Source organism: Capsicum annuum, chromosome 12 (assembly GCF_002878395.1).
Source record: "Capsicum annuum cultivar UCD-10X-F1 chromosome 12, UCD10Xv1.1, whole genome shotgun sequence".
NCBI classification, from domain to species: Eukaryota; Viridiplantae; Streptophyta; class Magnoliopsida; order Solanales; family Solanaceae; genus Capsicum; species Capsicum annuum.
Genome location: NC_061122.1, coordinates 218275684 through 218287086, shown reverse-complemented (window position 1 = coordinate 218287086; position 11403 = coordinate 218275684). Strand labels below are relative to the sequence as shown.

The following is an 11403-nucleotide window of genomic DNA, read 5'->3' as shown; positions in this document are numbered from 1 at the left end:
GTGGGAGGGAGGCCAAGGTTTGGCCGCGGGGGGGGGGGTAGTGGAGGGCGTGTGGATAGTGATGGTAGGCTGAGGGTTGGGTCTTGGAATATAGGAACCCTTCAGGGTAAGTCCATAGAGCTTGTGAAGATTCTTAGGAAGAGGAGGATCAATATTGCGTGTGTTCAAGAGACCAAGTGGGTAGGGTCTAAGGCTAGAGAGGTGGATGGTTACAAGCTGTGGTACTCTAGGAGCGAGAGGCGTAGGAATGGAGTTGGCATCTTAGTAGATGAAGAGCTTAGAGGTCAGGTAGTAGAGGTGAAGAGGATCAACGATAGGTTGATGACTATTAAGTTGGTCATTCGGGGGTTTACCCTGAACGTGTGTAGTGCATATGCGCCTCAAGTGGGATCGGAGGGGAGGAGAAGATGCGGTTTTGGGAGGCAATGGAGGAGGTGGTGAGAGGCGTGCCTAGCTCGGAGAAGATTGTTGTAGCAGGAGATTTCAACGGGCACATCGGGGCGTTACCGGGAGGCTTTGGTAATGTGCATGGTGGTTTTGGTTTTGGGGAGAAAAATGAAGAGAAGGCTACTCTATTGGAGTTTGCGAGGTCCTTTGGGCTGGTGGTGGTGAACTCGGGCTTCCCGAAGAAGGACGATCACCTGATCACCTTTCGAAGCGCGATAGCCAGGACCCAGATTGACTTTTTGTTGCTTAGGAAAGGGGATAGGGCGTTGTGTAAGGACTGTAAGGTCATCCCGAGTGAGAATCTTTTGACCCAGCATAGGCTCTTGGTTATGGATTTGGGTATAAAGAAGAATAGAAAGAGGAGGAGTAAGGAGTGTAGACCTAGAATTAAGTGGGGCGGCTTGACGCCAGTGAATGCGTGGGAGATAGGGGAGAAGTTGGCGGGAATAGGGGTGTGGGAGTGTAGGGGGGACGTGGATAGTATGTGGGATAGGGCGGCTAGGTGCATCAGGGAGAATGCAAGTGAGGTGTTAGGTATTTCTAGGGGCCGGGCCGGGCATCATCGGGGGGATTGGTGGTGGAATGAAGAGGTGGAGAAGAAAGTGGGGACCAAGAAAGGGGCGTATGCTAAATTGGTTGAGAGTAAGGACGAAGAAGAGAAGCAGGTATGCTAAATTGGTTGAGAGTAAGGACGAAGAAGAGAAGCAGGTAAACAGGAAAGAGTACAAGCTAGCTAGGAAGGAGGCTAAGTCAGCAGTCACGGCAGCTAAGACGGCCGCTTTTGAGAGCTTGTATGCAGGGTTACAGGGGAAAGGAGGGGAGAAAAAGTTGTTTAGACTCGCTAAGGCTTGGGAGAGGAAGGGTCGTGATCTTGATCAGGTGAGGTGCATTAAGGGGGAGGACGGTAGAGTGTTGGTGGAGGACGGCCACATTAAGAATAGATGGCAGTCGTACTTTCATAGGCTCTTGAATGACGAAGGGGATAGAGCTATTGTGTTAGGGGAACTGGAGCACTCAGAGGAGTGTCGAAATTTTAGCTACTGTAGACGTTTTAAGGTAGAAGAGGTTAGAGAGGCTGTTCGCAGGATGCGAAGGGGTAGGGCGACGGGGCCGGACGAGATACCGGTGGAGTTTTGGAAGTTCGTTGGAGAGGCTGGTGTAAGGTGGTTGACTGGATTGTTTAATGAAATCTTCAAGACGGCAAAGATGCCCGAGGCTTGGAGGTGGAGTACCATGATCCCTCTCTATAAGAATAAGGGTGACATCCAGAGTTGCAATAACTATAGGGGGATTAAGTTATTGAGTCACTCTATGAAGATTTGGGAGAGAGTGGTCGAGGTGAGGCTGAGACGGATAATGTCTATTTCGGAAAACCAGTTTGGATTTATGCCTGGCCGCTCGACGAAGGAGGCAATTCACCTGGTGCGGAGGTTGGTGGAACAGTATAGGGAAAGGAAGAAGGACCTGCACATGGTATTTATCGACCTGGAGAAGGCTTACGACAAAGTCCCCAGGGAGGTGCTTTGGAGATGCTTGGAGGTGAGTGGAGTACCACTGACATATATCAGAGCAATTAAGGATATGTATGATGGAGCGAAAACTCAGGTGAGGACGGCGGGAGGAGACTCAGAGCATTTCACTGTCTTGACAGGATTGCATCAGGGATCTACTCTTAGTCCCTTTTTGTTTGCGTTGGTGATGGATGTGTTGACGCGGCGTATTCAAGGGGAGGTGCCTTGGTGTATGCTTTTTGCAGACGATGTAGTTCTGATAGATGAGACTCGAGGGGGTGTGAATGACAAATTAGAGATGTGGAGGCAAACTCTTGACTCTAAAGGGTTCAGGGTGAGCAGAAGCAAGACAGAGTATGTGGAATGCAAGTTTAATGACGTGAGGCGGGAGAATGAGGTAGTAGTGAAGTTGGAATCACAGGAGGTATATAAGAGGGATAGTTTCAAGTATCTCGGGTCCGTGATCCAGAGTAACGGGGAGATTGACGAGGATGTCTCGCACCGTATTGGGGCGGGATGGATGAAGTGGAAGCTCGCGTCGGGGGTGTTGTGTGATAAGAAGGTGCCGCCCAAGCTGAAAGGCAAATTCTACAGGGTGGTAGTCCGTCCGGCCATGTTGTATGGAGCGGAGTGTTGGTCAGTTAAGAACTCCCACATCCAAAAAATGAAGGTGGCAGAAATACGGATGTTGTGCTGAATGTGTGGGCTGACTAGAGGGGATAGAGTTGGGAATGAGACTATTCGGGAGAAGGTTGGTGTGACTCCAGTGGAGTGCAAGATGCGGGAAGCCCGATTGAGATGGTTCGGACACGTGAAGAGGAGGGGCATGGATGCCCCGGTTCGTAGGTGTGAGAGGCTAGCGTTGGATGGTTTTAGGCGGGGTAGGGGTAGGCCGAAGAAGTACTGGGGTGAGGTGATTAGGCGGGACATGGAGCAGTTCCAGCTCACCGAGGACATGACCCTAGATAGGAAGGTCTGAAGGACGCGAATTAGGGCAGAAGACTAGGGCCGGTTTGGGTCGCTAGTGTAGGGAATTACTTTGTGGGGGTTTTATTCTTTTATGATTCCGTGTTCCATGTTTTATTACGAATCTGTGTGCTTTCCTCTGTTTTCTAATACTTATGGGTGCCGTATTTATGTTATGTAATCTAGTTCTGTGCTGTACTATGAGTTTGTGTGGTATCTCGTGACTTGAGCCGGGGGTTTATCGGAAACAGCCTTTCTACTTCTTTAGAGGTAGAGGTATGGACTGCGTACATCTTACCCCCCCAGACCCCACTAGGTGGGAATACACTGGGTTTGTTGTTGAGTTCCTCTGTCCATCGAAGCATCATATATTTCCTTCCTTCCAAATGCTCCACCATATTGCTTAAGGTGTAGAATTCCAGGCTTTCGTCAATATTTAGGCAATCCTTTTCTACTCTAGCACAGGAGGGTCTATTATGAATGATATTGTAGTGGATCAACTTTATTTTATTCTAATTGTTTCAAGCAGGCGACTGTTTATCTGTTTATCTGATTAATGTTTGGTTGAGGTACGCACAAGCTGACCCGGACACTACGGTTATCAAAAAAAATAAAAAAAGTTTGGTCGAGCATATATATATCTACATAAAATTTACTCGGGCTGCTAGGCTTGTTTAATCTTCTTTTCTATTTAATCTTGTTTAGACTTCAATATCTGAAACTGATACTTGATCATGTTAGTCAATTTAGTTCTGCATTCAAAAGTTAGTCAAATTGGACTATTGTTATGTATGATATAATTCTCCTTCCTTCTTAAGTAAGTTAGTTCTGGTATGTTCCTTTTTCTATTTAATCTACGATTTTAGATTCAAATTATCACCTTATCATTTGTGACACATTATGACATGGAAGGGGGAGGCCTCTAAACCAATGCCATAATTTTGACCAATGCCGTAAGTTTGAACAAAAGCTTTCTTTTATGTAAAGGTAATTTTGAACGAAAGTTGAAACTCTGGTGCTTTTATGCAGGTCTGAATATGACACACTCTGGACTTCAATAAGAGCTGCTGTTGTTTACCTTGTTACGGCACTAGTAAAGGTAAATAATTACTGCTCGCTTATGCATGATTATGGAGTCATAATGTTTTTACTTAATGGACTTTGCTCTTTCCAGCAAGAACATGAAAAAAAAGGAAGCTGAGATAGTGTTTTACCTCCGAGTACCAGTTTAACCAGAAAAAAGTCAAAGAATATGAACTTAATTTCCTGGATGTTACTTTTGTTTGTTTTACTCCATTTAGTATTCCATCGAGCTCATTTAGATTCTTTTCTTTTTCAGCTTGTATGTCTAGCAACATTTCTCAATGTATCTGATAGCGACACTTTTGATCCATATCAGGTATTTCGTTATCTCTCTTCTAATATGTTTCCATTATCATAGTGATCACCACGACCATCTTATTTTTTGCATTTTAGCTGTAGTCTTGCTGTCAAAGATCAATTTTTATATTTGATGTTTCATCTATAACAACCATAACAGCTTCAGTGAAGTAGGATTGCTGGCCTTTATCACACTCCAGACCCCTATTCTTTTCTCCTTAAATCATACTGATGCTCATGGCATGGTAAAAGATTTTTGTCAGAATGAGAGCCTGCAGCTAATAAACTTACTACTCAAGTCTAAAGCCACTTGAATTGTCTATAGAGTTTAGGCGACAAATATTTCAAGTCTTGTTGAAGTGTAGGTTTGTTGGATGTAAACTGAGCTTGAAGTACTTTTGGGTCCTTTTTCTTAAACTATCTTTTTCTCTAACCATTTGATTTTATCCATCTAGTGAAGTTGGATAGATCCTTGTGGTTGGGCCCTTCCTCGAACTCCACGCTTAGCGGGAGTTTTAGTGCACGGGCTGCCCTTTAGTGAAGTTGGGTGACCTGAGAAATTGTAAATTGGTGAGAAAAACTCAACAGGAACCTACGAAGCTGCTCGTTCCAATTCTCTCTTTTTGTTATCTCAGCATGGTAGGAGGAATGTCTTGTTTGTGTTCTTCGCCTTGTAATTTGAATGCGTGCTGAGCACAATGAATAACCAAAGCAAACAGGAACTCAGGGTTTTAAGGCCGATTCAGTTGCACCAATGAGATGACAATGTTACATTTTATTACTGTGTCACAGAAACTTGGGTCAGTGTATGTTCTCTTCATGTGTTCCATACACTAAAAGCTTTTCAATAGAGTCTATCTTTGGTGTTATTTGTTTTTCCTGGCAAGAATAGCTGGTGCGCCCCCCCTCCAAAAAAAAAAAAAAAAAAGTAATTGCAATTTAGTGATGGTTTTTCTGTTAGTTTTTTATTCAGAAAACATTTGCTACTAGCTGATCTTACAATGCACCTTTCCCTTTTATAGGAATTGTTGAAGGCTTTATTCGGGTTTATAGATGTTGCCGGCCTATATTTTGCTTTGACACAGTTGACACACAGAAATATTTCGCAGAATCATAAGTTTCAAGCTGTCGGACTAGGTGAGTACAGTTTACTTTTGCCTGAAATAACATGAGTTAGTCAGATTTTGGATACTGGTGACGAAACCTATTTGGCCTGACAAGTCAACTGGAATCCAGAAATTGAGAATTAGGAATTATTTCAAAATGCTGGCCTATACAATTTGGTGAATATAGTACCTTCTTTAATTGGTTCACGGGATTGTTCAGAAGGTAAAAGCATATTTACCAAAATATAAGGCAGACAATAGGTAACATCGACTGAATTTACCACCTTATCTATTGTAACTTCTGTAATGGTTTGGATGCTTGGAGTTTTTTGGTTGACTTTTCTACATGAGAAGATAATATTAGTAAGTTATGGTTGATGTGACGACCTGATTCTTGAATGCTCTAACTTCAAAGACACAAGAAGTTTAACTTAAGACCATGGGAATATGGTAATCTAGTTTTGTAAGGATTAACAGTGCCCATGTTCCCGACATGTTTTGCCAGTAAGACAGATAATATGTGATGACTGTTTAGGTAAGTTGTGGAGTGTGAGTCTGAACTGGGTTGCTGGACAAAATATCTGAGCATGAATAGAAATTGGACTCGTATCATTTCTTGTTGTGGCAAAGTTTGTAAAAGCACTCACTTGAAAAGGTAAAGTCATATTGCGTCATTTCAATTTCTTAAAGGTGTTGGCATGAACGTATAAGTGGTTAAAGGAGTCATATAATTGAGCATGAGACTTCCAATGACAGTATCACAAGTTAAGAAGGGGAGCTATGGAAATGGTATTTTCTTGTTTGTCGGACACAATTCTTGTAGTTCCATCATGGTGATCTTATTGTGGTACACTGATCTGACAAAGTGAAATACTAGATGAGAGACGTAGGATCTACCACCATTGTGACCCTGTAGTATGTTTTGTGAGGTTAAACCAAGGAGTAACAATTGAAACAGGTGTATGTATCAAAAAGTAAAGAAATAATATATTTTCTTTTGATGTATAAGTAGTATTATGGATAATATGGAGCAATATATTTGCTTTTGATGTAAAAGGAGTATTATGGAATATATGGAGCAATATATGGAATTTCTAGAAGAGATAGGTAGTTGGAATATTGGTGTTTGAGGTTGTTTTCCCGTACTATGTACCATCTTGGTACGTTCTTTTAATAAAAACTTACCTTATAAAAGATAAAAAATATCTTTGTTTTGAAATTATTGCTGTGACATTCTTGCTCAACATTTTTTCGTGTGTTCACAGGGTGGGCTTTTGCTGATTCTGTTCTGCATAGATTGGCACCTCTTTGGGTTGGTGCTAGAGGATTAGAGTTCACATGGGATTACATCTTTCAAGGCCTAGAAGCAAATGCAAATTTGGTATGAATTTTTTTTCTGGATCAATTTATTAGCCTTTGCAGTGTAGAACTGCTTCCCCCAAATACCCAATATTGTAAATCTCATCTCTTCTCGCTCCCTCCCCTGTATAAAAGGAAAAGCGGATAAAAAAGAAGGAAGAGAGAAGACAGAACGATGCCTTAGTTATTTGGTGTCATATATCATTGCAGGCATGGAGTTGCGATAAAGTCTATCCTGTCTTTCCTATCATTTAGTCTTTTCGACTTTAACATTTGGTCTTGTCTTACTTCAGGTTTTCAGTATATCACTAGCAGCATTGGGTTCTCTTATGTGGCTTCGGAAAAACAAACCCAAGACTTTGATACCTATCATATATGCATGTGCCGGGATTGTGGCAACAATGCCATCCATAACCAGGTCTGTTTTGTAAAAATAATAATAATAATAAAACTAATACGATCTTAAGTTGCTGCTCCATTCATACAAACATTGATTGTAACAATAAATGCTTCTACTGCTTGGAGAAGATGGGTTAGAACTTAAAAAAAAGTTCTGTACAATGATAGTGCCTACGGCTTGAAATAAGGGGAATATCAATTAGCAAAACACATTATGCCTAGATCTTTTACTCCAAAAAAGAGGACCATTTAAATTTGCATTAGCTGTCTGTCTTATAATACAAACCAACTTTAGTTTGCAAACTTTAATGTTTTCATTTCCAGTCATATAAACTTTCTTAATGTTCTCCAGTATCAGGTAATTGCTCTAGCATTTTTTTTTTAAAAAAAGTTATATCGTGCGAAGAAATCACTGTTTTTGTCCCATCTAATTGACATCACTTGTTTAGCTTCAAATGGACCAATTTCTGTAATGGACAGCTTGTTAATACTTGTTTTTTCTTCTTTTAAACATGGAAGTCCCACCATCGCATTGAGTTGCCCCCACTTCAGATATTCCTTCACCCTACGTGGCCCTTTGCACATAAATTGGAATATTATGGCAACTTGTTGGCTTCGCTAAAAGTAGCAATAATTTGTCCAGGATTAATTTGGCATGAATTTGTAAGCTATGAGCCTGATCTGGAAGCAGAAACTTCTCTCCGAAGAAAATAATTGTTTGTGTTTAAGCTGTCTTGTTCATTTCTGATCCAAAAATGGACTTGCTAAGCTACTGATGTGGTGTTTGCAGTTATCTGAGGCGAGGCTTGGGTTGGCACCTTCCAAAAGTTGTTGGCTTTGAACTATTCAGCTCATTGCTGATTGCTTTTATCAGTTGGCAGTTGTTTGTTGCATGCCAGAGACCATCTAACTGAGTTGATCACTATCGTCGTTTCCTCATGGAAGTTGGCGTATGGTTCTTCAGCGATGAGTATGTTCTGTCCAGTAACTTTCTTTTTTCAAGAAATTTCGAGGGTGTTTGGACAAAAGCTTTTTATTGAATAACTTTTATGTCCTCCTTTACCATTCACTCTGCAAGTCCGGGCTTCTTAAACATGGAATATCTTACGAACAAATTCGACCTGGAGGGAATTCATTGGTTAGCAATTTTGAAATGTACTGGTGTATGAATATTAGAGTATACTGAATCGTAACATTTACATGTCTTAATATTTGGTGTATCAATTGTCCATGACTGTTCCTGCACAAAAGTGCTTTGTATGGATAGAATAATCAATTCATTTTCGTAGTGTGTAGTTTTTTATGGCACGGATAGCTATGGTCTACGCGTGTGTGACACAAATTCCATGTGATTATGTTTCAGTGACACACCCCCGAGTGAGGCACTCACAAAATGCCCACGAGGCTTCACCTAGGGCGTAGCCAGGATGTATGCCTGGTATGCTCCCTATGCCCTACACGCAGGAACTCGCCCCACGGTTCTTATGTAATCGTGTGTCATTATCCTTGTAAAATCCTGAAATATTTACTAACTGGCCTCTGACTCTCCAATACCCTCTTCATCTATTGAATTTCAGTTGTTAATGCTATGAGTAAAAAAAAAATACGAGTCTTAATATTGTGTTAAAAAAGGACAGTCCGGTGCATTAAAGCTTCCATTATGCACGAAATGGCCCCACCACAAGAGTGTATTGTACGTTGCTTTGCTTTGCATTTCTGTCGGAGGCTGTTTTCAAAGCTTGAACCCTTAACCTCCTGGTCACATGATAATAACTTTACGAGTTACTCCAAGGCCTCTCCTTAATATCGTGTTATGAAAGTGAATTTGATGCATGGGTGACTCAAGAGTAAAGCTAGTAAAGCTTTTGCTTTAGGCCTTCAAAATTTTAATAGTAAATTATATGATTTCAACTTCACTTGAAATACTGATGAAGATTATAAAATACATTTTAAAAAATTATTTAAAAAAATAGAGAAAAAGCTACCTCATTTTTACAAGAAATATTTTAGAACTTTGAACTTTACAAGAAATATTTTAGAACTTTGAACTAAACAACTCCTGAAATATTTCTACTTCTCCTGAAGTAGTGGTATGAACTGCGCACATCTTACCCTCTCAGACCCCACTATGTGGTAATACACTAGGTTTGTTATTGTTGTTGTTAAACTAAACAACTCAAACTTTATATTAATAAATAAAATTTTAATAACAACATCCAAGTTAATGCATTGCAAACAAATGACTAATATCTTATTAACTAGAATTAGTCCTTACTTTTATTAATAATTATATTAAACTATAAAGTTAAAGCTTATATGTCTTTTAAAAATACTACACCAAAACAATTCTACTTTATGTCGTTTCATAACAATATTGTCCCTGCTTAATATGAAACTAACTTTTTAATATGAAGTGTTAGAAAATAAAAAATCATAAATAACTATATCCATAAAATATATATTTTAAAATATTTGGAAAGCGTAGGATGTAAACGCATCTATTAATATGCATACAAGATTTAAGTTTTTTTAATTAAATAGGAGCCTGAAAATCAGATTAAGCTAAAGTAAATCTCTAGACTTCTTTGTAAAATTGATCCATTCATTTTGTTGTTTTTATTTGTGGTGTACCTTTGTTTCCTCTATTGTTTTGTGGTAAATTTATTGTATCATTCATTACCATTGGCCTAATGACTCAATTCAAATATCATTGACATAATTTTACCTCATTCTGCAACTATATTTCCCTTAAAAAAAAAGTAAAAAAACATCAATCTTCATTTCTCATATGATCAATGTTTTTTTATATCTTACATCATTCTTATCGTGTTTAACATATAGTTTTTTTGCAAATCATCATTCATAGAGCAGCCTTGGGGTTCTTCCGAGGCAGCTTAATCGGAAATTCTGCTCCGAAAATGCAGGTGTATCGATGTTCTTTCATTCTGTTGTTTATCTTTTCTGTTCTGTTTTCGTTCTCGTGTGCACTCTCTGATCATGAAGCATCATTTCTTGCACGACGACAACTCTCAACACTTCCTGAAAATGGTAATTTACCCGATAACTATGAATTCGAGGTGAAAGTAGAATATACATTTCCTAATTCTAGGCTTAGACGTGCTTACATTGCGTTAAAGGCATGGAAAGAAGCTGTTTATTCTGACCCTTTTGAATTCACTAGCAATTGGAAAGGTCCTGAGGTTTGTAATTATAAAGGCGTGTTTTGTTCGCCTGCCTTAGATGATCCTAATGTCACTGTTGTTGCTGGGATTGATTTGAATCATGCAGATATAGCAGGTTACTTTCCTGTAGAATTAGGATTATTGACAGATGTAGCTTTGTTTCATCTAAATTCCAATAGATTTTGTGGAATTATTCCAGAGAGTTTTTCGAAGCTCAAGTTGATGTATGAGTTTGATGTTAGTAATAATCGTCTCGTTGGCCCTTTCCCTAAGGTTGTTCTAAAGATGCCTAGTCTCAAGTATTTGGATTTAAGGTTTAACAATTTTGAGGGAGGGTTGCCTCCAGAGTTGTTTGACAAAGATCTTGATGCTTTGTTCTTGAATGACAACCGATTCGAGTCCACCATTCCTGAGACTCTTGGAAATTCTTCGGCTTCTGTCATTGTGTTTGCGAATAACAAGTTCCATGGTTGTATCCCGCGTAGCATTGGGAGGATGTCGAATTTGGATGAGATTGTGTTCATGAACAACAATTTTGGTGGATGTTTGCCTCCTGAGGTCGGGTTGCTGAAGAATGTGACTCTGTTCAATGCTGCTGGAAACATGCTTTCGGGGATCTTGCCAAAGACCCTTGATGGTCTTTCGAGTGTTGAACAATTGGATCTTTCGCGTAATTCCTTAACTGGCTTTGTTCCGGAGAGACTATGTCGTGTTCCAAGTTTGAAGAATTTCACGTTTTCGTTCAATTACTTTAATGGTGAGGCTAAAGGATGTGAACCACATTCGAGGAAAGATATAAGTTTGGATGATACAGACAATTGTTTGCCTGATAGACCGAAGCAAAAGTCTCAAAAACAATGTCAACCAATTGTGAGCAAGCCAATTGATTGTAGTAAGGCTAAATGTGGAGGACCATCATCACAATCTCCTCCTCATGAGAAACATGAAATGCCACCACAACCAAAACCGACACCAACTCCAACACCTCCCACACCAAAACCTCAACCTCCTAAATCAAAACCTAATCCTCCACCCACCCTAAAGAAGGCTTCT

The 11403-nt window shown here is 40.0% G+C and overlaps 2 protein-coding genes across 2 annotated transcripts in view; both read left to right on the top strand.

The window, feature by feature from the left end:
• Nucleotides 1-8480, top strand: part of LOC107851154 (transmembrane protein 147) — a 17728-nt gene extending 9248 nt beyond the window's left edge. The window contains exons 2-7 of the mRNA XM_016696079.2: nt 3954-4023; nt 4264-4323; nt 5327-5441; nt 6676-6791; nt 7063-7187; nt 7959-8480. Coding sequence (XP_016551565.1) covers nt 3954-4023; nt 4264-4323; nt 5327-5441; nt 6676-6791; nt 7063-7187; nt 7959-8082 — 610 coding nt within the window. The 3' untranslated portion in view covers nt 8083-8480. The remainder of the gene's footprint in view (nt 1-3953; nt 4024-4263; nt 4324-5326; nt 5442-6675; nt 6792-7062; nt 7188-7958) is intronic.
• Nucleotides 8481-9862: 1382 nt separating this feature from the next.
• LOC107851778 (pollen-specific leucine-rich repeat extensin-like protein 3) overlaps nt 9863-11403 on the top strand; it is a gene marked incomplete in the record, with an annotated part of 2052 nt that continues 511 nt past the window's right edge. The window contains 1 exon segment of the mRNA XM_047401159.1: nt 9863-11403. Within this exon segment, the coding sequence (XP_047257115.1) occupies nt 10087-11403 (1317 nt within the window).